This window comes from Dermacentor variabilis, chromosome 2 (assembly GCF_050947875.1).
Source record: "Dermacentor variabilis isolate Ectoservices chromosome 2, ASM5094787v1, whole genome shotgun sequence".
Classification (NCBI taxonomy): Eukaryota; Metazoa; Arthropoda; class Arachnida; order Ixodida; family Ixodidae; genus Dermacentor; species Dermacentor variabilis.
The window spans coordinates 99,417,941-99,445,924 of record NC_134569.1 but is presented as its reverse complement, the minus strand read 5'-3'; the positions used below and the strand labels follow the sequence as shown (position 1 = coordinate 99,445,924).

Below are 27,984 nucleotides of genomic sequence, written 5' to 3'. Positions count from 1 at the left end.
ACCGCGTGCACTTCAAACATCGTGCGGCAATCGTTTGTAGAAAATAGAGAAATTTGAGCAACAATAATGCAACAAATTGTATACATAGGCCTAAACAATGAAATTGACACAATGATTTAGGAAGAAATGGTTGTTGTCGCAGGCTTTTACGTATATGCGCTTCACTTAATTGTTCACAAAGAAAGAAAGAAATACATCGAACGTGCAAATGACAGTTCTAACATATCATGCGCGCATGCAATCTCTATATTCAGACAAATACAGCCGCCCTTACAAAGTGACTGCATTTGTAATGCGCCGTATATAAGACCAGGTTCGCGGCCACTATCCTTACCAATATGCTGAGACGCAGCTCTCTCCGCAGCTGAGAAAGAGAAATATGTATGTGTGTATATAAATTCAGAGCCTGAGGATTACCAGGGCGCGGGCAAATATATAAATTAATGAGCGCAGTATTTCATGTTCATTCGTCATTACTAACTCAGCTGATATCGAGACGCCTGAAACATTATGCTCAGCCCCGAAACTGGCTACGGACTGTTTCCAGGTCTGCCCGTTGTATGGATATCTGCAGATGGGTAGCTGCAGTGCAGACGGATACTTGCCAAAGAAAACCACAGGGGACTAGAGAAGAGGGGGGCATGATCGCCCATGGATGCGAAGTTGTGCAACATATAGTTCTGATAAGACACACGAAGATCTCTCTCCCTCTCTCTCTCTCTCTCACACACACGCCCGCACGAACGCACACAGGCACGCACCTGTTTAATGCACAAGCGCTGTCTGCAAGATATTTTACATGAGTACAATGCACCAGCCTGACTTCAGTACGGTGGTGTCTCCCTCCCCGATTCTCGAATTTATGCTTGAAATGGACAAGTGAGTCGCTGAATCGCCCCGGACACGCGAGGAGGAATCACCACTGACGTTATTTTTACGCGTGGCTTTATCTCGATACACTTGTTACGAGAAAGCCAGATCAGGCTGTAGGCGCACCTGAAAGATAAACCTGCTTCATCCGTTCAAAAAAAAAAGAAAAGTTTGCTTGACTCTCTGTTTGCAGGAGTTAAATATTTTCGAATACGGCTCGAAAGTGCTTGCTTTTTAGGGTGATTTTTAGGATGCTTGCCTTTTAGGGTGAGCATCAACTTCATTTCTTCTCTGAAAATAATCTCGTTCTGGGCTTAGTTATCTCAATGTAAGAGAAGGTTCCAGACCATGGCTACCATACCACGTACACCAGCAATTTTATACTCTTAATGTCGGGCTCAGATCATTGCATGCACAGGAAAATATCCTTTCACATATGGTTGCTGCATCTAATTATATAGCAATACGTTATGCATAAGACGTGTGTGCGGTATAGCGCGATCTTGAGCCGATGAGTCAACGTTGTCGCCGAGAAATGTTTGCAGCGGTCCCCAGATTTTCCAGTAGGATATCCGCCACACATTTTTACCCGAGCTCGTGGCGCAGCACAGTAGCTGCGATGCGCCGCTTTTTTTTTTTTTTCCCGGCTGTCGTGTCCGCTTCAATACAATCGGATATCCGCTTTACGGCGCAACCGCGCGGAAACATTCCTCAATAGCAAGCCTTGCCATACCTATACTGATTTCCAAACTGCTTTATCCCTCTAGGCTGATGAGCCACACGTCATAATAACGCTGTATCATTATAGTTTCAAGCCGCGCACTACCGACGCGCACCATGTTTGTTTAGGTACTGTCCCGTGTTACAAAACCCAAAAGACAACAAAAAAAGACAATGTGGACATTTCTGGCCTTCGACTCACCTGCAATGCGCGCGATGACCGACCGGTATGTGTAGGTGGTGCCCAGAGCGGCCACTGCGAGCAGCAGGAGGCCTGTGCATGCTCCCAGCACCACCACGGGCACCAGCCACCACGAGGTGACTGAGCCACTGCGAGCACTGAGCACGAAAAGACTATACTCGACGCGGAACTCGGGTAGTTATGACGGGCGACGAACGATTATTACGAGAGGAAGACCTACCTCGTATCTGGAAGGAGAAAAAAAAAAAGTATTGTTTCGATGAGACAGGACTTACTTTACCGGCTACAATAAGCTACGCAGAGAAGGACAATGACACTAGATTTATAGCTGTTTAGGGGGCGTCACGGTGCTTATGAAGACCATAAACAGATTGACTGTATTGCCAACTCGTCCAGCTGTCCAACCCGCTGCTGTACGCGAGGTTATAGTTCACGTATATACGGTCAACGTACAGACAAGCAATCCGATGAATGTCTCATGGCAAAACATGTGGTGCGAAAGACGACGACGTCCCACATTATCGCGCGAACCACTCAGTGTAAATACAGAACCCATCGTTCCGAAAGTGCGCGTCATGACGCTTGGAAGCTTTCTTTCTTTCACTCTTGGGCACGCTTATCGCGGTGGTGTGTAATATTGATCACACACACACGCACACGCACACGCACACGCACACGCACACACACACACACACACACACACACACACACACACACACACACACACACACACACACACACACACGCGCGCGCGCACGCACGCACGCACGCACGCACGTAAAATGCAGAAATGCTCTCATTGACAACAGCTGAACCAATCTGATTAAATGTGTTGCATGTGATAGAAAAAGTCATATTCAAGCGGCTGTTGGAACCAGAACCTTTACTGAGAACCTCACATTTTTTTTTCAACGGTTGCCGAAAATATAAAGGCTGAGAAAAAGTAATAGACGCACAAATTTGCAACTGCACGAAAAAATCACAGTTTCGCCATACGGGTGATTAAGCAATGAATGCGATAGCAACATGTTAAGATATTACACGAAGTGTAATATCCGGAACCGTAGTGGCAGTACGAATTGGAGTAAACGTAAGCTGAACACGTAAAAACGAGCTGTTGTGCTAGGGCTAGAGAACAGCGAAGACGTGCGCTTAGTACAGCAATGCAGTTCCTGCAAGAAGTGTTCGCCGCATTTTGATAGTGCGGAGACATTAGGTAGGGGCAAAGACCAGACCGCACGAGAGCTACCGGAAGCCTTCCATATAAAAAGAAAGGGAAGTGCGTGATTGCGTTAGTGACGCGTCAACTGTGTTGTATAGTTGGGAATGTGACCGTTTATCAGCAAGAAGATAAGATGTACTTTGTGGGGCGTTGTGATGGCACGCGTTCTTTGTCTCCGAACGCGCATGCGCGAAGCAGTCTTTTTATTCAACTTCTTTTCACGGAATAAAATCAGTTGTGAACGCAGCGATTGCCCGTGTCTGTCAGTGTTCCTTTCTTTTGTGTGTGTTCTTGGCGCTGCAGTTATGCCTGCAATAAATGACTAACTCGCCCAAGAACTCGTTTTACTAGAGAGTTTTAGAGTGTCCGGAATTCGGGTAAACGCGAGCGGACTGGCCTTGGGCGTTTTACCCGATGAGCAGAGGCGCAAACGTGAACGGCTTGCACGGTGCAGCCACGTGGTGCCACAGAGCTCAACCAGAAAAACACAAAGGTAATATAGCAGTAACCAAGTGTGTTCTACTTTGCTCCTGGTGTGAATTTTCGGCAGGAGCGTAATCGTGAACACAGTGTCTTTGAAATGCTTAAAATGTTTTAGACTTGATTACAGCAATAGCAGCTCTGTGCTTGGCTAGCTAAGCTCTGCGCCACCAGGTGGCTATCGGCACCGTGCAGGCCGCTCACCTTTACTCTAAACCCCTTCACCACCGCGGTAGTACTATGTAGGGGCCTCACGCCTCCGCCCATCCGTCAAAACGCGCAGCTCGCGTGCGGTCACCGGAATACCGGACACACTCGGCGCTGCGACAGAAGGCTCGCGACGCACGATGCTTGGATAGCTCCCGCGGAGGATCGCCGGCCAGGCAGCCAGTGGAGAGCTTTGAGAGGCTCGGCGCACTGGCTCCAAGATAACCGGATGTAAACGACACTACGTCACATCGTGTTGCAGAGCCAGTGAAGGCGGAGCGTATTCCCGATCACTCGGCGAACGAGTTGAAGTGAAAAAGCATGGCCAGGGACGAGGGCAACTTGTAATCGGCTGAGGCTCTCTTAGTATGAGACGCTTCATTTAAATTGTGGCGGTAATATTTTACTGTAGGTGTACCCTACGCGTCTACAAAATTTGTCTAAAACGCTTCAGGAACCCTTTGAAGATTTTTTTTAAAGTTCATTGTGTATTAGGCATACCTCTGCCAGTGCTATGTCGTGCTATTCTAGTGTATCAAAATGTATATTAACTAATAAGATTTTCCAGAGGGGAGGGTTTGTTCTTCGTTTATTATTGTGCCACAATCTTCTCTTCTTCTTATGCTCCTCTGCTTATTAATATGTTCTATATATCATTGCCATCACAAACTACTACAGCATTAGGCAATGTGGCTCAACATATGATGATTAAAAACTCGATTGGGATGCATATATAGTCCGATGGGCTGTTTTGCACTGAGGAATGCGAGGGGAGAACGGACGTCGTCGCCTTTCACAAGGGACGCATCGCATGGGCGCTCAAAATACTTACGCTCAAGTGAAAAGAATTCTGCAATAAAAGTTCGTGAATATCGCAAGAAAGCTTGTATATTTCTCCGCTACGTGCGCTGAAGCAATTGGTCAGTTAAGATTAGAAGACGTACTAGGCTGAATCGGTTAATCCGCTTAGCTTAGAAGCTTGCCTAGTGTGACGAATGTCTCAGGGGCAATGACGCGCGGCGAGGATACATGTAACACACTGCGCGCGAAGATTTTGCTTCACTTTAGAAGCTTTCGGAGCTTCATTTCCATTGAAAATTTAATCGCATACAACATTAGTCATTGGGGATGAATTGCCGGAAGCAGTGAGGCCAATACCTGATGAAGTTTATACGACCACCACACGTAACTGATGGCAATACTCGCCTGTAAAGCGTGCTTTGCCTGCATCACTAGTAAGTTATGTAGAGAAGCAAAAAAAAAATGTGTGACATGCGACATATTTATGGCTTACTATCCGATGGCTTCCTGTCACATATCTACAATGGAACTGGAATATCAGACTGCGCAGATGTGAATAATGAAAACGATGTTAAGAAAAAGTAGTCTAACAAATGGGGGCCATTGTATGCAGGTACCCTTTGTTAGGCTATCGCCGGGGTAATTACTAATGGCTTAGCTTATAAAGAGAAAAGAAACGGGAATATTTTTGTTGTAACTAAATTTTTGTTCGGATTGTTTTGAGACGCATAAATGTCGGCACAACACATATTTCTGCGGTAACGATATATATTCTTTTTTTTTGCGGCGCGACGTGAGTTCCTGCAGCCGCAGCAGTAAGTTTTGCCGTGACAAGCTCTATTTTTGCATTGTAAACTGTGGATCTGTGCGACTGCAATACAAATTTGAAGTTTATGCAACAAGGCGTCAGATACAACTTTCTTTACTTACAGAATTAATGCTAAGCACATAGCGTATCGCGATTCTATGCATGCTTCATATGCTTTCTGGCGACCACAGACCACGGAGAAAATGCATTGCTGAATGGAAATGCGTTTCGATTCTTAGCACACTTCCTGTCTTCGCTCCCGGTATTTGGATTGCGATTCGGGTTAATATGGTATTGTAGGACATTTCTTGTCGTCTTCCTCGACAGGGATGTGGAATATTTATTTATTTATTTATTTATTTATTTATTTATTTATTTATTTATTTATTTATTTATTTATTTATTTATTTATTTATTTATTTATTTATTTATTTATTTATTTTGCTAGGGCCTCGCGCATCGCTGGACAACTTCGCCTTTCCAGGTCCTTTCTGCCCGTTGTCGTAGCACTTAACGACCGAGTATGAGCCGCCTTTCGTATGCCGATTGTTCTCTGTAGCTCAAAAGTGAATTGGCACCTGTGGTGTGATGATTGTCGGTGGTGGAGTCCTCTCTGTCTCCAGATCCAGGCGCTGAAGAGAGGTAAAAAAAATCGTCGTCATTATACACAGAGCCAGCCGCTCCAGAGGCGAGTTTATAGCATTGTCAAGCTGCTTTACCACGTGAGCTTTCAGGGATATAGGGAGAGCAACACCAAGTGGGAGCTATCACAAAACAATTGCTGCTGTCGCTTTGGTGATACAACATGGCCCGGTCTAATTATAGCTCATCCACGATTAAACGCTTAAAAGTATGCAATTTCCGTTCCGGTACAGCATGTTACTTCGTTGAAACCAGACGTGACTTCGGGTTTTCTACGTAGGCAGACACGCACAGAAATAAAGGAGAAAGAGAGAGAAAAAAAGCTAAGGGTAATTGTTGCTTTAATCCTCCGCGCAAAATATCGTCTCAGCATTACCTAGCCTATAGGCACACCAAGCACCTCTTTATCGTACTTCCTTTCGCTAGCGCTTGTGTGTGCCTGAGTGTTCATTGCTTGTGTACGATCTTCGCGCCCGCCATATTACCACAGCATCAAAGCACCAACTCGTAAAACAGCAGCAAGTCTTGCTAGACTTCCTTCCTACGCTTCAGGAAGCGTATGCTTCACCTAACCGTTTGGTCCCGATACTTCACCTCAATGTTTTATTTCATTTCTGTCGTACGCGCACGCTATTGCTCATTTCTCCCCACAAGTTCCCCGCGCCTACTGAGGCAACAACCTGACGCAGGACCGAGAATTAAACCGTCAAGAGTTATAAGCCATGTACTGCTTAATAGCCGCAAAGCGAGCAACAGTAGTCCAACAAGAAATGTATAAGGATTCCGGAGTCAACGTTTCGACGAGTTGACTCGCCTTCAAAGAGCGAAGACTCCTTTGACACGTCCTCTTGTGTTAGAGAGACATCTTTTGTTCGACGAACTACTGCCGATCACTTCAAGTTTCCATCTTCTCGTGTGCTTCTGTTTCATATGGATTCGTAGCTGTAAAGGCCTACAAGCGGCAAAGGCCTATATAATACGGGGGCGAATCAGAAAGTCTTTGCGCCTGTGTTTTTATTAACCAAAATTGGTACATACAGATAATTACAAATATACGTACTATTCTACGTACCTTACACTATTTCTTCACATAGTTCCAACACCAGTTCTGACATTTATCCCATCGCACCACTAAATTTGAGATGTCCCTGTAGTCAGTCTGCGACGCACGCGGCCTCCTCGAAGGCTCATCGTTATGCAAGTCTTCACGGCCTTTTGCGAGCTCACAACACTACCACCTCAAACTTCTCAAAGCGAGTCACCTGTCCCCATACGTAGGCAGCATTTCCCCGTGGGTTTCGATGGGCGTTCCTCCCTTGCTCCATAGAAAACGAATCACACTTAGTTGCTCGTACGCCGTGCACATGTGAAACACAACCGCCATCTTCAACAAGTGACAGCAACGCCGTGCCGCGGAGCCACCGGCCGATGAGGCCGGGTTGTAGCCGGGCCAGTCCAAGAAAGGTCCACCGCTGGCAATAATGGATAAAACTGACTTCGCATCATTACAGCAGTAATTTGGCTAAAAGAAAAAATAAGGGCAAATACTTTCTGATTCTCCCTTACATAAAAGCTTACAAGCCGTTCGCTCAGTGGGGCTTTGATAATATGGGATAAATGACACCGTCGTGTTCGGGACACTCACGCTGCGGTTGCGACTCGACGGCCTCTCCCATCCCGAGGACCAGTTGCGGATGCGGCTGGGCGCTGTCGGGCGAGGACAGCCAGAAAGGGCTCTTGGCGCGGGCCGCGCCTGAGGCCGTGGCTGCCCCGACCACGCGCTTCGTGTACGGCGATGCCACCGTCCCTGCTAGACGGGCAGACGCCCAAAAGAGTCGCGGGTGAACGATGTCGTCGTCTGTGGCGAGTCGCATGTCTTATATCGTATAATACTAAAGCCATGGCGACGGCTCGGGCGGGAGCCAGAGCCGAATTTCCCTCTGCCCTAGTGCGCGCATCAAGCTTCGGTAGTTGTAACACCTGAGAAACTAAGAATTAATGGAAGCACTCCCAACCGACCAAGTTTTTCGGAGCACTGGAGCTGTAAAGAAAGTGAACGTTTCAGCGCATCGGCCAATATACCCGTTCTACGCGCCATGTGTTTCTCCGGGTAAGGGCGTCGTCTGTTGAACCTAAAGCACCGCTTCCAAAGGTAAACCGCGCGTCGTAAAGTGTGACTCTATTTGTGGTTAAAGCAATGCTTGTAACATGGAGTTCCTAAGGAATCGGGAGAGAATCGAGAGTGTCCATGTACCCACAGTAATGAGGTGTAGACCGATGTTAAAATTAAAAAAAAAAAATTCTGGGGTTTTACGTGCCGAAGCCACGATCTGATTATGAGGCACGTCATAGTAGGGCATGCCGGGTGAATTTTGACCACCTCCATGGGGTTCTTTAACGTGCAACCAATGCGCGGTACAGGGGCGTTTTTTTGGATTTCGCCTCCACCCAAATGCGGCCGCCGCGGTCGGGATTCGATCCCGCGATCTCGTGCTCAACGCCACAGCCGCTAAGCCAGCACGGCTGGTTGCGTCTGTGTGATAACAGCCCAATATCTTTGTTCGTCTGATCGCCGAAAAGAAAATTTATAAAACAACAAAGCACTGTTGTTTCGTCTGGTTTCCCGAGCATTGTTCATGGCGCCGCATACGTTGCAGCCCGGACACTTACCGAGCACGTTTGCAATTCGTGAAAGCGAAGAGACAGCAGCGTCGGTGGAGAACGTATACCTATTGAAATGTGCTTAAAAGCACACTGAAGAAAAACACCGAATCAATTTAGATTGGCGGAATATTCTTAAAGAACACTACTTTCGTTGATTTCGCGGCAGTAGGTGAATTATTAGAGGAAAGAATGGTGGTCAAAGATTCTGTTTTGAATTTCGCGCCGATAACCCAGGGTCACACGTCAGTATGACGTCACGGAGTGCAAAGTATTTTGTCGTATTCAGGTCGCTGCGATTCAGTAAAAGTTCTTGAGACTTTTCCATGCTCATTCTTTAGCTATTCTTTAATACAGTGTATAGTCCACTTTCTACCGATGAAAATTTCATTAGGGCCGAGCAGGCGGCGTAGAACTCGTGAAGTCGCGGCGTTGTGGTGCGGCAATTTCAAAGTGTCGTCGCCACCATCTTTTCTTTTTTTTTTCATCTTTTGTGGCTTACCAAGCGTCCTCTGGCGGAAGGAATGGCTTCTTTGGTGTTGCGGAAGGGCAGTTTACTAACACAGGTGAAACAATTTTTCTCTTTAGAGTCCCCTTAAATTAATGAGGTAATCGATAAATCCGCAGAGTATATACAATAAACCTCTCTATATGGCTTTCATAGATTACGAAAAGGCATTTGGTTCAGTAGAGATACCAGTAGTCAGAGGAATTACGTAATCAAGGAGTACAGACCGCTCACGTAAATACCTTGGAATATATATGCAGCGATTCCACAACCGCCCTTATTATGTACAAGAAAAGTAGGAAGATACCTATAAAGAAAGGGGTAAGACAAGTAGACACAATCTCTCCAATGATATTCACTGCGTGCTTGGAAGAAGTATTCAAGCTATTAAACTGGGAAGGCTTAGGATAAGGATCGACGGCGGATATCTCAGCAACCTTCGATTTGCCGATGACATTGTTCTACTCAGCAACACTGCAGAAGAGTTTCAACAAATGATAGAGGACCTTAACAGAGAGAGCGTAAGAGTGGGGTTGAAGATTAATATGCATAATGATGAATAGCCGGGCAAGAGAACAAGAATTCAGGATCGCCAGTAAGCCTCTAGAGTCGGTGAAGGAGTGCGTTTACCTAGGTCAATTAATCACAGGAAACCCTGATCATGAGAAGGAAATTCATAGAATAAAAATGGGTTGGATCGCATACGGCAGACATTGTCAGCTCCTGACTGGAAGCTTGCCATTACCATTGAAAAGGAAGGTGCACAATAAGTGCCTTTTACCGGTTCTGACATATGGGGCAGATACTTGCAATGGAGACTGACAAAGAAGCTTGAGAACAAGTTAAGAACCGCACAAAGAGCGATCGAACGATCGAATAATGCTAGGCACAGCGTTAAGAGACAGAAAGAGAGTAGTTTGGGTCAGAGACCAAACGGGTATAGCCGATATTCTGATTGACATTAAGAAAAAAAAATGGAGCTCAGCAGGTCATGTAATCCGCAGGTTAGACAACCGTTGGACCATTAGGGTTACAGAATGGACGCCAAGAGAAGGTAAACGCAGTCAAGGACGGCAGAAGACTAGGTGGAGCGATGAAATTAGGAAATTCGCGGGCGCTTGTTTGAATCGGTTGGCGCAAGACAGGGCTAATTGGAGATCGCAGGGAGCGGCCTTCGTCCTGTAGTGGACATAAAAGATGATGATGATGATGATGATGATGATGATGATGATGATGATGATGATGATGATGATGATGATGATGATGATGATGATGATGAAATATGGGCGATCGTGATGCCTCATCCGCGACTTCTGTTGTTTTGATAGAGCAAACTTTGGGTCTTTGGCGTTACGGTCGCTATATTGTCGTTCACATACAGGATATCGGCCTGCGTCGGTTTCATGCGTACAAACGACCTCGTCATTCCAAACTGCGAAGCTTTCTAAATCAAGTGTGACCGCGTTATCGGTGCGGCGGTGGCCCGTATACAGTGTATACGTACCAGGCCTGGCGATTCTGAGGTCCGGGGCGCTGCGCGAGGGCGACCAAGGACTGGGCCTCCAGCACGGCGGTGGGCTGATCACTTGCCGGACGGGGCTATCGTTGCGCACGGCTGCACGAAGAATCCGAGAGCGAACGTGACACCGCTACCACATTCCCCGGCGCTCGTGTATGCGACACCACGAAGTTACGTCATCGAATGCACGGCTATTTGAGAATGAAAATATATGACCCTCAATGCGCCTGACCAACGGCGGCCAAAGGCGACATTATTTCTGCATGTATATATAGGATGTCTCAGATAACGTTAGACGAGTTATTTAACAAAAAAGAAAAAAAGAAAGATTGAAGGATTACGGTGCAAGATACGATTTTAAGACCCGCGGTGTTCGGTCGTCCAGGTGTAACTTAAAATCTTATCTTTCACCGGCTTTTTTTATCTTTTAACTTTTTTTTCGTTGAACAGCTTGGCTAACGTTAGCTGGGACACAAGCGTAGGTGATTCGCTGAGGGCGTACGTGAAAGCCGTCCGCGAATCACCACTGCCGCGGTGGTCGTTCGGTGTGTCGAACGCTGGCCAACGACGAAAATGCTCTCGAAGAAGAAAATAGGGCGAGCATTTCGGACAAAAGGTCAGTCGTAATAGGCTGGTTCCTTTTTTACTCTCTGGTTGTCCTATCGCCTTAAACCTTCGTCTCTGTCTTCGCGGTTTATGCCGAGCGTTAATGGAGAGTTTTAGCAGAGCGTATACGGTCCGCTCCGCTCAGACCGGCCTATCACAACAATTGGCACGCAGCCGCTCAGCAAAACGCTACCGGGAACTGTGACGCGCGTGCGCACAGCACACATAGCGGCAGCGGAACGTGGGACGCTGACCACGTTCCGCTAGGAACCTGATTTAGCGGTGCGTCAGGGGGCGCGTAGTTGCTTTCGTAATCGTTTTACCGCCAAGCTTAGAGCACGTCAGTGACGTCTCTGGGAGACGCGCTTGTTAGATAAGCGAAATCAATGCATTCTATGCAGCGACCGGTGCGCGTGAAACGTGTGCGGAACGGAGCGCAAGCAAACGCTCTGCTAAAACTCTAATAGAACCTCTCAGCAGGAACGCCAGTGCCTGCCCGTGCACACGACGCTTGTGCCGACAGATGAAGGCAAAGCGCTGGCCTCGCTCCGCTGGAGCGTGAGGGGGTTATATACCTTTTTTTTCAGGCGAATTGCTTCCTTTGGCTCTCTCGCCTATCTTCATGGTCCGAGGTTGGGCTGGCTTTCACCGCCGATACAAAAGTGTCGATGCGAGGGGAGCGTGCTCTCGTTTGCAACAAGAGATTACCTATAAATACGTTCCCGGCAAGTGCAACATTCCTTAAGAAAGAAAGAAAGCATCTTCCTTAATTCATAGAAGCATTCGGCCACTTGCATATACTGACGATCATCATCGGTGGTTACCGCACAATTTCTTTTTTTCTCTCTTCTTTTCTTTTTCTTTATGTTCTTTTTCTCTTCTTTCTTTCTTTTTCTTTCTTTCTTTCTTTTTTTTTTGCAGACAAGCTGTGAGTGCGTCGCCTTCCGCCTCCAGGATAGACGCAATAAAGCGCTTACAAAAAAAAAAAAAAAGAAGGTGGCATCAAGGCAGTTGTGTAAAACCTCGCGGTGCGTGAAATGTGATCGCGGTGCGGACCGTCTAAGCGATCGTTCAAATATGAAACTGTCTATTATTTAGCTGCGGTTATAGTGTACATTTCGCAAAACCTTCGCAGTGGCTCGGAAAAAAGAAAGCGGCAAACGCTGGGAAGCGCTGAGCTGAGCAGCGGGCGCTCTCACTGTTGCACGAGCGAGAACCTCGCGAAGCCATGGAGATGGCGGCGGGACTGCCTCCGTCCGGAGACTCGTCGCCGGGGCTGTCGTCGTCCACCGAGAAGGGAGTCGACGACAGGCAGACTTCCTCGCCCTGGCGAATGCTTCCTGCAGCAACATGCGCATGGTGGTCACGGACACGCGCGTGGAAATGCTGCACCTCGTAATTTGAATACGCCATCTCCATCTGGACGCATGTCGAGTTCGCATGGTGGTCACGGACACGCGTGTGGAAATGCTGCACCTCGTAATTTGAATACGCCATCTCCATCTGGACGCATGTCGAGTTTCGCCGTATTGTCAAATTCGGTAATGGCGGCATTTATATTTTTGGCCAATCGGAGACGCCTTAGCAGACCTCTGGGCCAATCAGAGCTGACAAGATGGCGAATCCGACAATGTGGTGGAGATTGACGATGTCCAAAATAGCATTCCACCTTCGATCATGTTGGACTCTGTCACATAAGAGAAGCCGTAGCCGCACCATGAGCCAATGACAAAATACAAGATGGCGCAATTTGGCTGCGTCCTGCTAGATTAGCCCCCTAAGCCAGCTGTGATGGTGTAAATATCGAACATAGAGTACCAGCGTGGTTGCTTCAGCTTTTTGGTTGCGTTTGAAGTTTTATGCATTTTGGGAGGACTGTGGCGGTAACGAGTTAAGCACCAGTATACTGCGGCTGTTGGCTGTCGGTCTTGCCTTTGTTGACTGCACAACTGTATCAACTGAATCACGTTTGTTAAAGGGCTCCTGAACCAACACTCGGGCTTGGCAAAAAAAAAAAAAAACAGTCCGCGGATAGCATACGTTGCTGTGAACATCTCAGGCAAATTTTGCAATATCGAGATATGCGCCATCAAACTCTCCGTAAATATTCACTGTTGTTCCACTTAACTTTAACAAAACGCTCTTTTATGCATTGAAGCGCAAAAGTAACTAAACGATCATGTATTTCGTCCCACACTTTGGGAAATAATATCTCGAAACTGGTGTCATCCTGGAGATTCATTTCAAGTGGATGTTTCGCAAGCTCACGGGCTACAATTCGTAAATTGCAATATGTGTCCTAAAGTAATATAATAAAAGAAGCTCATTTGTGTTTTTTGTTAATTAGTTAAATGTTTGTTTCAATTTCTCGTGCTAGTAATGTCCGTCTCTGCGTACAAAACAGCACTTCACCTGCCGAACAATACATCGACAGAGAAACTAATGACACTTGGTTTAAGCAACACCTTCGAAGAACTAAAAGAAGCACAAAGTATCGCACAGCTCTTGAGACTCCAGCAGACCAAAACGGGAAGGGAACTGCTAATAAGGCTAGGCTTCGCGGAATCAATCAAAGAAACCCAAAGAACGGAGGGGATTCCTGATGAATATCGGAAAACACACTGTTAGCCCCCTACCCAAAAACATGGACCCAAACCTCCACACGGCGCGAAGGGACGCAAGGGTGAAATACGTTGAAAAGTACCTGGCCACAAAAAACACAACAGTATACACAGATGCTGCAGTATACGCCAAGCAAAGAGGCACAAACGTAGTAAAGACAGCTGCGATAGTAATAAGCGCGGACTACAAAGAGATCAGCAGCGCGTCAATGAAGGACTGCTCGGTAACGGAAGCTGAGGAAATAGCCGTAGCTCTAGCGGCAGTGAAGGGCTACCGATCCGAAAGGTCTTTAACAATACTCACCGACTCGCAAGCTACGTGTCGGAATTACATGAACGGCAGAATAGGACGCAGAGCGCTTCACATCCTCCGCTCCTGCAGGGCTAACAACAAAGTCAGGCATACAATTTTCTGGGTACCGGGACACGCTGGAATAGAAGGGAACCTAAGGGCGGACAAGGCAGCTCGAGAGCACACAAACCGAGCGGCCACAAGCACCGACCCTGAGGAACCCATACCAGTCAACCCAAGCTACTCAGACATTCTGAATTACTATAAGGGCGTCCGAATCAAATACCCTCCACCCCACAACAGCCTAAATCAGCATGAAGCAACCTCTTGGAGGAGGCTGCAAACAGGAACGTACCCAACTCTAAACCCACAAAGCAAGATGTTTCCCACCCAGTATAGAGACATTTGCCCCTGGTGCGGCGCCGAGCCCACCTTATATCACATTACATGGGGATGCGTTCAGAATCAACAATTCCTTCAAATAAAAGACCCGAGTGCGCAGCAGTAGGAGAGGATGCTCTCCAGCAGCGACCCGAAAGTCCAGCTCATCGAGTAGCCACCCTCAGTGGTGCCTTGGAATAGGGGCGTCGACCCTGCCCAGATGGGGAAGAAGACCGTGAAGACGGCCGACCACATCTGCCACCGCTAATCTCTAACCAATTAGAGCAAGTAAAGTTCTTCCTCCTCCTCCTCCTCCTCCTCAAATAATCCAGCTCAAAGACAGGAAGATGCTATCTGCCCCAGGCGATATCTAAAAATTCCGGTAAACTTCAATATGATCACCCCGCATGATTGGCGCATAAGGATGTACATTCAGCACAGCATTTTTGCAAAGTTAAATTGAAGACTATGCTACGAAGCTTGCGACAAGACCATCGCTTTCGTTATCAGAGTACCAACCGCAAACAAGCTACATAATACATCAACATTTCTAACGTCTACACGGAACCCCCCCCCATGCAGGCTGCAGGTGAACACGAATTCAGCTTGCCAGAAACTCAAAACGTACACGGTGAACTTCTCGATAGTAACCTGTCGGTACCAAAAGTATTAATGGCCTATTCTGTATCGTTAAAAAAGAGAGAGAAAACAAAAACACTCCTCAACATTGTTCCATCACCAAAACATCACTTTAAATACCGCATATAAAATCAACTAAATTTTGCCCTGGATGGCCTTTTGTGCCGACTTTTATGTTACGGATCCTGATGGTGCACTTAACCTTATGGTATATTGATGCAGTGCATGAGCAAAATGTTCTCTACATTGATTTGGAGATCAATAGTTTGTCTTCTCTTCGCAGAAATTTAGCAGCACTAAACTCGCTGACAATATGCCTCACACGAACGGAAGAAGACAGTTCTATGCCTGGCTTCATGTGAAAATCACAGCAACCTTTCACGACGTGCAGCTTCTCTGCCGCGTTCGACCGTACTCGTCGAACTTCTTGTTTTATCGTCGCGCTGGGTGTCTACGGCCATTTCTTCAGTTTATTATTTTGCATGGGCTAGCGAAAGACAGAAGGATCGACGGTAGTGGAATTTGGAGAGAAAAAAAACGAAGCGAACGCGATGACCTGGAAGAAGGATTTTCGTTTCGCGCACGACTTCCTGCGCTGAAGCAACCGTGCGTGGTTTCACTCCCACTAACCCCGTCCTCCAGAGGAGATCGTATACGCCACAACACTCTTACCGGCCATTTTACAAGGTACGGATGTCCAGTCCAAGGTGCCACAAGCGTTAGGTGCGATAGCTTCTGTCCCTGCGGCCGCGTGACACGACAGTGCTAGGTGCGTTCTCGCGGTGCCTGGCAGTGCCCGGATGAAGTGGTGACGTCAGTGGTCAGCAAGATTGAATGGGTCCTTGCTAATGATGACTACAGGTGTAGCTAATAACATATGATGATGATGATGATGGTCTTAAATACAGTTGCACCTATCCACCTATCGAGAATCGAACGGATTTAAGAAGTGTGTTAGAGGTATGAATTTAGAAATCTGTATAGTTATGACGAAAAAGTGAAAGCGAGAGGATGTGTGTATGTATGTATGGATGGATGGATGGATGGATGGATGGATGCAAAACTTTAGTGAAGGTCCTGAGGTACGCGACTCAGTGCGCTGCGGGCCGCTCCCACGTTGGGACAATCGAGGCCATGCCCGACCGCCGCATCGTGGGCCCTCTGGACAGCAGAGAGGAATATAGATGTTAATGCTTGTGGCCCATCGAACATGTACGTGGCTCATACCCACTAGGCGTATCGGGATTTCTTCAATGCGTTTGCATTCTTAGGGTACTACACGCAATTCCCAGGGGCTATCTATCTATATACATGTACGCATGTTTGTATCTATGTATATTTTATCTAACCATTTTACCACCTAACTGCGCCATGAATGCACTGGTTATGTACCGCTCTTCAATGAACCTCTAGCCTACTTGGGTCGCCCATTATGTCCCACTGGTTGTGCGGCAAGCGAGGGAGCGATTCTCATCGTTCGCAGGCACCGGCGCGCCACGCCTCTCGTCTCGGAGGCCAAGCGCGGACTTCTCGGCAATGTCCCTAGATGGCGCAGCGGTTGTCGCATTACGTGTTTCTCAGCGTTCGCACGTACGCGCTGGCGTGCCATACGTTTCGGAGGCCACGAAAAGGCTTCGCGGCGGCGGCACCAGATGGTGCCGAGTGTTCCTACGGAAACGCGAAAGAGTCCCGCTGCAGTAAACGCCTCATACATAGCTCATTTCGACGGCGGCAATACCTTTCAATGCTCACACATTACCGCCGACAGTCATCGTACGGGTTCTGTCGCAATCTTTTGAACAATAGTATGGTATGGTATGGTATTCCCTATGCGATGGCGCACACCCACTGTAGGGGATTGGCCAAGATTTGGATGAAATTAGGCAACCTTTATTAAATACTAACGTTTGTAAAGCTAACTGGAGGAAATGAACAAAAATAAAATGTTTAAGAATTCAAGACAATCTCTTTGTAGCAATTACAAATTCCTCCACGATTGAGCGAATATCCCTGTGGCACTTTCCAAGAGAGGAGGCTCCTAGAGAAAGGATATTTATAATTGAAAACCTTAAACCAAGCTGTGTAAATCTTGATTCTTTTCTTAAATCTTGAATCTATTTCTTAAAGAAGTAAAACGGCGGCAGAATAAGAAAAAATGATCTATTGTTTCATCTTCTCCCCAGACTGGGCACAGAGGGGAGGGCACCAGACCAGCCCTGTGACGATAGAAGTTTAATTTTGGTATTCGACAACGTAATCGGGTAAAGATGACTTCAGTTTTTCTGGTGTGAAAGAAACTTTTGGGCCAAGGGAATAGGAGGTGTCGATATTCTGAAAAATTAGCTACAGCTGGGTTCAAAAAGTCTTGAATAATTGTATATCTCCTGAATCTAGTAGCCGTTAGGTAAGCTATTGTAGGAAGTAATGGTAATACAGGGCCACTGAGGGCCGCTCTCGCGAGACTGTCAGCCATTTTGTTCATGACTAATCCTTTATGTCCAGGCACCCAAAGCAATCTAAATAAATTTATGTGGGCAGGCACTAGAAAATGAAATGTACGTAAAAGGTTAGTGACACCATTTGCTGTGAGCGAGGAACATAAGGATAAAGAATCTGTTATTATTACTACCGCCGATATTGACGAATTTAGTTTGCGTAAGCCTAGAACTACAGCTAGAAATTCAGCCAAAGATACGGAAAAGAAGTCCGGAATCCTGATTGCAAATGACCTGTCTAGAGCGGGAGAGAAAATGCCAATTCCAGATTTTTCTCCACACTGTGAGGCGTCTGTCGCAATGACCGTACTTATAGATAAACTCAATATATGGTCCTGTAATAAGCCGTTTAATATGTTATAAGATAGAAGTTTTGCACTATTTGGGTAGATGTCATCATATATAATTTGTAGGTTCTCTCGCACATCACAAATAGGCGGTACCTCCTAGAGACGTACATTTAAGGGATTGATCAATGTTTGTACGAAGACCACCTGTGGTGTATGAAAACGATGCCCGTATACTCCGAAGAATAGTGCAGGCTGGGAAATGAATATGTACTCCAATCTTGTAATAGGGGATTCATACAATTTTAAGACTGTTTGCACCGTCAGTAAACGAAATCTACACAATATTGAGGGCAACCTGACTTCTTGGTGTAGTATGTTATTGGCAACACATTTCGGTAATCCGCAACCCAGTCGTAGGGCTTCCCGCTCAAGTAGAACAAGGGGACGTAATTTATAAGCTGGAGAACCAGAAAATAAAACACATCCAAATTCTAAAATGGGCCGCACATACATTTTGTATATCATTAAAAGTGGATCTCTCCGCATTCCGGACCGACTGTTGCACAGCTTACGTAGCATACCAACTGCTCGCACTCCTTTTTTAACTATATGGTCAATATGGGGGGCCGAGCCAGCTGAGGGAACCGTCATATACTACACCTAAATATTTCACCGACTCCACTTGAGGTATAGTCCCGAGGCGATAGGATATCGATATGTTTACGAGATTGTTAAGAGTTAAAACCAATATCGAGCATTTTCTAACGTTAAGTGAAAGGCGAATTTTGTTTAACCAGGTTTCTATGGCATTGAGGTAGTTCTGTAGTCGATAATATAGAGAGTGAATATCACTGTCTGATGCGAAGAAAGCAATGTCATCCGCGTATACGTATGTTTGTACATCTTGATGAAGAGGCACGGAACACATCAAAATATTAAACAGTAATGATGAAGTGACAGCTCCTTGAGGAACACCTCGTGATTGATTATATATACTCGAGGAAACGCCTCTTAGCAGTAAAATATTCTTCCATTTAAAAATTCACCAATCCAGTTTGAAAAATAATTTGGAATCTCTAGATTTCGCAACATATCTAATAGAATTAAGTGTTCTACACTGTCGTAGGCTTTGTAAATGTCTAGTGTCACAAGAGCACCTATTTGCCTCTGTCGCCGTGCTAATTTTATTCTACTTTCTAAGTCCACGTGAGCATGCCAAATTGAACATGATTGTCGGAATCCAGTTTGGCAGGGGCTAAGCAAGTCTTTGTTCTGTACAAATTTAATCATACGGGCATATAAAATTCTTTCAATTAATTTAACCAAATTTGAAGTTAGCGCAATTGGCCTAATGTTATCTATTGTACATGTTTGAAGACAGCTCGAAAAAAATTATAGTCACTCCAATTTTTTGGACTCTGGTTATGCAATAATTTTTTCCAAGCAGCCTTTCTCTTTCTGTAGTCTCGAGTGCATTCTTCATTCCACCAGGGACTGTAAGAATTTCTTTTATTCAGAAATCAAAATTCAGAAATCAATTTAAATCAAAGAAATCAAATTTTATTCAGAAATCAAAATTAACTGTCCAAATGGGCCGCTGGTGGCAAAAGCGTTTTTTTTTTTTTGGTATACATTTTCACTGTTGAGACCTGAATTTCTTACTTAATCGGACATACGATGTTCGATCGGGCACAAAAATGTGCCTTTATTGTACAATAAATAATAGGATGTACAATCTCCTGAAAAAAGATTCCAGGTCAATGCTACCGCACCTAGAGGAGCTAGGTACGTCGGTTGGTTCAATCCTACCTGACATGGTGCACCAGCTAGGCAGAATAGGCAATGAATCGGGTGGTATGTAGGAAACACTGCCGTATATGACGATGTTAATATTATACCGGCGTTGAATTCACTACAGCAAATGAGGCCTTGCGGATGCATATTACCCTATATACACACAATAATTCATGATCTCCAGACAGCCTTTGTGGCCTGTGCAGGAGTATATGTTTATCTAGGTCAATCACTCGCGATAACAGGGGACCTTGATCATGAGTACGAAAGTTACAGAACAATAAAGATGGCTTGGAGTGCATACGGCAGGTTTTACTAAATCCTGACTGGGAGCTTATTACTGTCGTTGAAAAGAAATGCATTCTACCGGTGCGACCATGTGGAGCAGACACTTAAGAGGTTTAAAAAAAGAAGCTCGAGAACAAGTTGAGGACCGCGCAAAGAGCGATGGAGCGAAAAATATTAGTCGTAACATTAAGAGACTGGAAGATAGCGGCACGGGCAAGAGAGCAAACGGGAATATCCGATATTCTAGTTGACACTGAGAGAGAAAAAAAAAGGAGCTGAGCATGCGCAGGGCGGATAAGCAGTGGACCATTAGAGTTCAGTGACGTACCAACTATTTCTCGAGTGGGAGGGAAAACCGCAAACGATTTGACCACTCTTCACCCAAGAACAAGGACGTCTTAGCGCGTTAATAATTGAGGGAAAACCTCAATGTCAAGTTGATCCACATGTCCAGGCCCTTGGAGATCTGAGCGCGCACATCTGAAACAAGGTTCCGAAAAGCATGAAGCCATAGGACATATAAGCACTGGCGACATGCATAGCATTAAAAACCGCTATCGAAGTGCGTGTAGTCTACCTACCTGGTTATACCAAGTAGACTTCACGCAGGAAACAAACACGGGCAAAAGAGAGAGGAAAAAAAGAAAACAACCATGCAAATATACTATATAAAGCGCGCTGTGTCTACGCGACAGGAAGCCCACATAACACGAACTTCAGTTTTCAAACTTCGACTGACTCTTCACACAAGGCATTTCAACAGCACGAAGGGCAACGCGTCGCAATACGTGCGCATCTCAATTCTGTCCATAGTTCGAAGCACCTCTTTCCATGCCTCCCCGATGCTTCAGAAGGCGCAAGCGTTCTTGATGGCCATCGTCGAGCCCCGGGGACAGCCAAAGGCTTCGGCGAACGGCGCAAAGTTTCGCAGGGGCCCATTGACGAAGTACGGGGCCGGAGACCGGACGCCGTGGTGCAGGCGCTGGTGGAAGTAGGAGTCCTCGTACGACTCGCACCGATCTAGGGCGAACTCGTAGAAGAACAGTCGGTCCGTCCTGTAGGCGCGCCCTCGAGAGTCGCGCAACTTGAGCCTGCGTGATTCGCCCCGCAATTACGCCATTGTGATCTTGGCCATGGGGCAGGGTGTCCCATGGCTAACGTGCGAAGATAAAACCAACTTTATGACGTTATAGTTATCATATGTAGGCCTGAAATAAGCCTCCAGCATTTGTGTCTTTAACGTGAAGCTTTCTTGGAGGAGGTAGCTCATATATAGCGGCTTTGGCGTTGCGTTGCTAAGCTAAAGGTCACGGGCTCGATCCCGGAGGCGGCCGCATGCATTTCGACGGGGGCGAAATGCAACAGCGCTCGTCCAGTTAGGTTAAGGTGCACATTGAGAACCCCATGCAGTCAAAATTAGGGGTGTGCGGATACTGATTTTTGAGACCGAATCGAGTACGAATCGAATAGCGCCAGGAGGGAATCGAACCGAATACTTTTCGAATAGCCTTCGGATAATTAACGGCCGTTATCACAATTAATATGAAACGGTGTTCACATCGCGGTATTCCTAAAGTTGGCAAGCTTCTGTCATTACATGGTAAGTTACGAAGCGTTGCTTATTAAAAGCGCAACTGGAGCATTGGAAGCAAACAAGTGCTGTTTCTGCGCATGCACGCGACTCTTCAGAGAATGCTAATGATCGCTGTCAAGCTTGTAAAGCCTCTAAGTGACGTAGCCTGCTCCACTACTCAAGTTCTCGTGTTTTATGTCTATATACTTTGCCCGCGGGGGTGAAAAATTAAAGTACGTTTGCTCCAATTTTGTTTATTCGGACGCGGCTGACGTTCGGCAATATTCTAAATGTATTAGAAAAATATTCGCATTTACGAATAGAGACTATTCGATGTGAATAATCGAATAGGACACTATTCGATTCATTATTCGAAAGTTTTGAATATTCGCACACCCCTTGTTGAAATTAATCCGGAGTGCTTTCCACTACGACGTGCCCCATAATCAGATCGTGGTTTTTGCACGTAAGACCCCAGATTTCTTTTTTTCTTGATTGTGTCAGAAGGGTTTAGATGCAGTGGTCGGCGGCGGCGGCGGCGGCGGTGGTGGTGGTGGTGGTGGTGGTGGTGATAATGACGAGAATGGAGGAGGGGGTATACGATAGAAGTCCGCGGTAACTATAGCTGTCTCACTCAGCGGTTCTTTAATTAACCTAATCCATTTATGTAGTGATCCACGAGTATCGGTAGTCATGTAGTACATATGACATGGCGTAAATCTGACCGATGTATGTCATACGGAGCTAGTTACATCAGCGAGACTGGCAGATGCCTTAACGACAGACTACGTGAACATAAAAGCAAAGTGAAAAATCAGCAGCCCGACGGTTTTCTCACACTTCATTGCAAGAAATGCGTCTGCCTACCAATGCTGCCAACCACATTTTCAAGAAACCCTACGCGGCGGCAGAAAAAAAAAGAACCCTACATAATTGTATGCGCGCCTCCGCCTTCACTCTACGTTTGACCCTACACACCAATATATCGTTAAAATGCTTGACTACACGATTAAAAAAGAAACAAGAATGTTAATAATAAATAACAATTAAGCTGTTAAAATAAATCACCGCAACTGTTAAATAATTTTAAAGAGCAATGTTTTCTAATAGGTGAAGTTTCTTGCAACTTACGTCACGTTCATTTAAGCAGTGTTTTATGTCTAAAATTCGCTCATTTCTCTAACTCGCTCATTCGCTCAAACCAACTCAATTGAGTTGGCTTTTTTTTACCAGCTAGGGAACTAGAACCTGAAAAACTGAGATACGTTCTGATATGTTTCGAAAATTGCATTGGCATAAATACACAAGATCACGTTTTGAGTATGGTAAGAAAGAAGAAGGCCCAATAAGTTATTATTGACTTTCATGACTCCACCACGAAAGCAAAATCATCTGTTAAAAATTCGTAGAACTCACGCAAACTTTTCTTTTCAGTACATTTCTTTTCGATAGAGTTTAGTATGTTGCTCTGTCTTATTGATCAATGCTCACATTGATAGCTCCTGCAGTCAGTCACAGCGAAAGCTGACTTAAGTTTATGGCTTTCCGGTTCTCTGCTCAAGGTGTTTTTTTTTTCTTTTTTGTCGGAGCGGTAAAGGTGCGCGGTAAATTTAACACTACGGGCTGGGTCGACGTACACATATTTCTGAACTCTTCTGTTCCATTAATAACTCTTTACCTCCCCGATTTTTGCCCTGAACGATGCGGCCAATTGACTACGGCTCTGTCGTCGCTGGCAAAAATAAGGCAGGGTTTCCCACTCCTGTTCGATCCGTCTTGTTTAGATAACAACATAGCATTAATTATGCTTCAGAAAAATGGCCAGCCTCGTTCTATCTTCATACTAACAGCAACAGTTACTAGACGTAATAAACAGCTTTCTGAAGCTCGATGGCAGCTGTCCCATAATCTAACTGTTAACTCGGAGGTCGCGCACTTCAGCTTGACTTGACAGCGTAAGAGAACACTTTTCCTCTAGAGCTCGTATCTAAATACACGGGAACGGAGAAATCGTTAGGCTCACCACACTCTGCACCGAATTTGATCAGGTTTGTTGTATTTAAAGAAATATGTTAAAATATTTTTTTAAATGTTCAGAATTGCAAATTAAAGAAAAGAAACATCATGTTTACTGCTTTGTAAGTCAGTATCACTATTCTGCAAACTGCATCTATCTCAAGGGGACAAAATATCTATAACTATACGTATAGCTACGAAATACATATGTACCACTACTTATTGTTTAAGCGAGTGCGATTCACCGGATTCTCTGCATTTCCTTACTTTTCAGGGGTTTTCTTCCAAGATCAATAAAAAAATGCCAGAGCAGGACAAAATACTCCCTCCATTTCATCGATAATATTCGGACAGCCCCACGGCCCTATACCAAGCAGCGAAAATGCTGCAAAAATACCCTACTGTAGAATAATTACTCTACGGTTGCCAACACTGCTGCCGACCCCTTCTTTTCTAAAGCGATACTGTGATTCTCGGCAAAAGTGAACGAGTTGATCAGGCTAAAAAAAGTCGCAGCTTCGCCCGAAAGGCGAAGCATCGATTGCGATAGCAAATTAGCAGACAGCTATACGAAGTAAGGATGTAGTAGTTTTATCTCTCGTATAAACTTGGAAACATTCGCTTACTAACTGGATTAACAAGCATGGTGTCAGTGCGCGCAAGCAAACATGAACACATCACAGTCGATGAGCGCGGACACTCGCTTGTCAAAACGCTGGTGTGAGCAAGCGCGGCAGCAGCAGCAGCGAGCGAAGTGACCTTCGTGCTGTCTATCGCTTCAACGCAAGAGCGGCGCGAACGCAGCGCGCACAAAAGAGAGCCGTCTGCAACTCCCTTTCAAAATACGGCGCGCGCGAACGCGCGCGGCCGTGCAAAGTGCGCACTTGTTGGCGGAGTTGAAGGCGCCCCTCCCTCACCTTCTCTCCCGTGATGCCTCCCCGCTTTCCTCCCTGCCGCGCGCGAGATTGAACCGCGATCGCAGTTTCCCTTGCGCCCGGTCGCGAAATACGCAGTAGCTGCCGGAGCGCCACACCGCGAACCACCCCCCTCTCCCTCACATCTCCTCACGGCCTTTCGCGCGACTGAAGACTGCGCATTTGCTCTCCGCTTTCCTCCTTTGCGCGCACCAGATTGAGCCGCGAACGTCGGCTTCCTTCGCGTGCTCTCACTCGCACACACAGGATACGACGTGCGGCGACGGTGTTATCGCCCTTGGACTTTTATGGAACATCACGGCGACGGCTACTGCAAGAATGCGCCCGGAGTGTTCACATAATTGCTGTCGCAATAAAAAGTTATATTGCACAATAACAGTCTAATCAGTGAAGCACGACACGTAGCCATCTATGGTGACGCATGTACGAACCATCCATCTCTTTATTAACAAGTTTTGCGCATGCCATGAATGTTCATCACAGGATAGATATCATGCATTTATCGATACGGTGTTTGCAGTAGGATATCTACAAACTATAGTTAAAATTTAGCGCCGTGTATGTGGGTTCTGTGTCGCTCTTTCTTCTTCTGTAGGGTGCGTTACGCATAAGGCCTTTATATTAAGCACTGGATATGTGGCAAAATTCCACCGCTGCCGACCCATTTCTTTCGGGTTTTCCCAATGGATTCCGACGTAGCTCGGACACCGTGTGCCGCGCACGTCGAGTGGCAGCTGCCAGCAATGACGGCGTCCAAGACAGTGACGAAGCATGAAAACAAATGGATCGCGAAAAGAGTTCTTACATAATACGGCCTCTTCATAATCTTTAACGTATTCCACAACGAGCTAGCTGCAAAGGAGCTGTGTGCATCGAAAGCCACAAGCTCTTATGTTTCATTCGCTGCCGACTTCCGACATCAAATGATCGTCCAATAGCGCTCACCTGTGGCTTCCGTGAGCGGCGTTCTGTTTGAAGACCTTTAAGGCCACCGGCAGAGCGAGCAGGTCGCGAGCATCTTCTCGCGCAGCCACTTCACCGGGACCTCGGTCGCCATAGGACTGCTTGTGCAGGCAGCTTGCCAGCATCTCGAGCCTGAGGTGCGCAACGTAACCCGGTGGACCTAACTTCGAGACCGAATCCAAGTCAGTGAGGCGGGAGAACGCTTCCCTCGCCAAATCTATGCCGAGCGTGGGAACGTGACGAATGAAGAAAGCATCCTTGGTAAAATTCTTGTCAACGGCTGCCGGAGGGACGGATAAGTAGCCGTTGTCAAAGTCCAACCAGGGAGTGTCGCGAAGTGACGGCCCGCGCCAGAACGTCTCGAAGCTGCCATTGACCATTCTCAGAAAGGTGTTAGAAATCGAGGCTTCAAGAGCTGCGTGCATCAGCAGCAGGCACGGGTGGTCGCCACCTTGTCCGAAAAACCGGCGGGTGTAGTTGGCTTTCGAATCGCCGTTTCCGAACCACTCCGGCACAAAAACCTGCCTTCTAAGCTTGAACATGCCGTCGCGAAACCTGTTCGTCACCAGCGACGTCAGATTCAAGTCTTCCCTAACGTGACGCACGACCTCCGCTATCACGTCTTCGGCGAGGGCGTCCGTGGTATCCCTGACGCGGCGCTGGTTGCGCAGCTCTGCGTTCCAAAAGAGGTAGGCGTACGGTTCGGGCAGGCTCTTGGTCAAAACCCTTAAACATCGAAGGTCCGCGGCCTCTTCTAAAGGGTCGCCGTCCTCCCAACCGGGAAGTCGCGCTCCGGCCAGTAGAGCGAGTTCCAGGAACTCCAGGAGGTTGAGAAAGGGCGAGTAACGAACGTATACCCTGAAGGCCAGGTAGTTAAGCACACTGCTAGACCCGAAACGCTCAATCAGTGCAACCAGTGCCCTCTGGAAGGGATCGCCCTTGACCGTAACCAACGTGGAGCTACGGACGCGCATCACTCCCTTAAACGCTATGCTGAGAAAGCGAAGCCAGTTCCAGTGTTGCGTGTTTAGGAGAGCCGACACCGGGTGCACAACGTAGTTGTTTACTGCCATCCAGATGCCGGACAAGTCAACGAGCGCCTGCTCTATCTTGAGTAGATGTGTCATGTCTCGCAGGCCATGCGTCCTCTCCACGGCCGAGTGAAACCAGTCGGTGTTCACTTCTCGCATCTTGACGAAATCGCGGAAAAGTGTCTTCGGAGGACCTATCCTGATGGCCCACTGAGCGGGTTTTCCTGGCCTGAGAGCGTGCTTCGTAATATCGACGTCTGCGAGAGCTGGAACAGCCGAATGTACCAGGACCATAGCCGCAGCCTCAGACACGTCGCGCGTGAGATTGTCCCTGTAAGGATAGCCGCCCAGACCATGGATGTAAAGAAGGCGTCGGAAGTTCGCAAACGAGTCACGTTCCCCCTTCTTCAGCCGACAGGACTGCCACAGATGCAGGGGCCATTTCAGGAAACCGTCGTCAGTGCCATCCTTCATCTCGTTCAGGAGGACGTGCTCAAAAGTCTTCAGACGCAGCGTTCTTGGGGATATAAGTGCGGATCCCCGCGGCGGCGTGTGGTTTGTGAGCCACTTGCCGCATACGTGATGGTAGAAATCGGTACAAGGATGAACGCTGTCGTCAAGCAACACTTCCAGTTCGTTCACCAGCTGCGCACAACCACTGCCGTGGCAGATACGGGTGGAAGACTCCTTCACAGTTGACTGTTCCGAAGTGGGTTCGGACTCGGTGTTGGAGGGAGCAGTAGACGAAGTCGTGGCGTCCGTGTGCTCGAACGAGCCGATAGTAGCAGCGGAGTCGTCAGGGATCGCGGTTTCGGTATGATGTGATAGGTGAGTCGCGGTTTGAGGTTGTCCGGCATCGCGCATCGTTGGCAAACGACGCGGCGGTGCGGCTCGTTTCGTGCTGGCTCGAGCGGTGGCAGGAAGCTGGCTGGGAAGCTGTGGCCTTGCAGCGAATTCATGCGGCTGTGGCGCAATGATGTTGTTGGGCTTTTCGCGAAAGCTGCGCACGAAGGTGGCCAGCAGGAGCGCGACGGTGAATATGAACACGAAGAGGATGGCGTAGTCAGCCTTCCTCGACGAGTAGTCTTCAGAGCTCTGGAAGAAGCGCCGAGGGTACCAGGAGCTGTCGTCGGTTGTGTCCCCGCTGGTGTCGCTCATACGGAACACAGGGTGCATCACAGCGTGTTGCCGACTCGTGTCTTTCACAAGGTTCAATCGAAAGCCAGCAGTCTTATTCAGCAGTCTACGGCCTGCGCGTCGCGCATACACAGGTCCTTCGCCGTGCTTTTCTTCTTCTATGTCCAGCGTGTCGGCGCTTGCGATCACGTGTCGCGAGCCACGCGCGTACTTCTCGATAGAGAAGTGGCCGGCTTGCTTGCTCGCTTCTTATTTCATGGCGCTTGTCCAATACGAGGGATTG

At 47.0% G+C, this 27,984-nt stretch overlaps 2 protein-coding genes across 2 annotated transcripts; both read right to left on the bottom strand.

The window, feature by feature from the left end:
• Nucleotides 1-514: 514 nt before the first annotated feature.
• On the bottom strand, nt 515-12,665 carry LOC142570378 (uncharacterized). The gene is made up of 6 exons (XM_075678766.1): nt 12,446-12,665; nt 10,626-10,736; nt 7,598-7,762; nt 5,889-5,942; nt 1,793-1,929; nt 515-568 (listed from the first exon to the last, which is right to left on the bottom strand). Exons 1-6 carry the CDS (start codon nt 12,663-12,665, stop codon nt 515-517), a joined length of 741 nt encoding a protein of 246 aa, XP_075534881.1.
• Nucleotides 12,666-20,893: 8,228 nt separating this feature from the next.
• LOC142570376 (neprilysin-2-like) lies at nt 20,894-27,740 on the bottom strand. The gene is made up of 2 exons (XM_075678765.1): nt 25,516-27,740; nt 20,894-21,137 (listed from the first exon to the last, which is right to left on the bottom strand). The coding sequence occupies exons 1-2, from the start codon at nt 27,738-27,740 to the stop codon at nt 20,894-20,896; spliced, it is 2,469 nt and encodes an 822-aa protein (XP_075534880.1).
• Between the last annotated feature and the right edge of the window lie 244 nt (nt 27,741-27,984).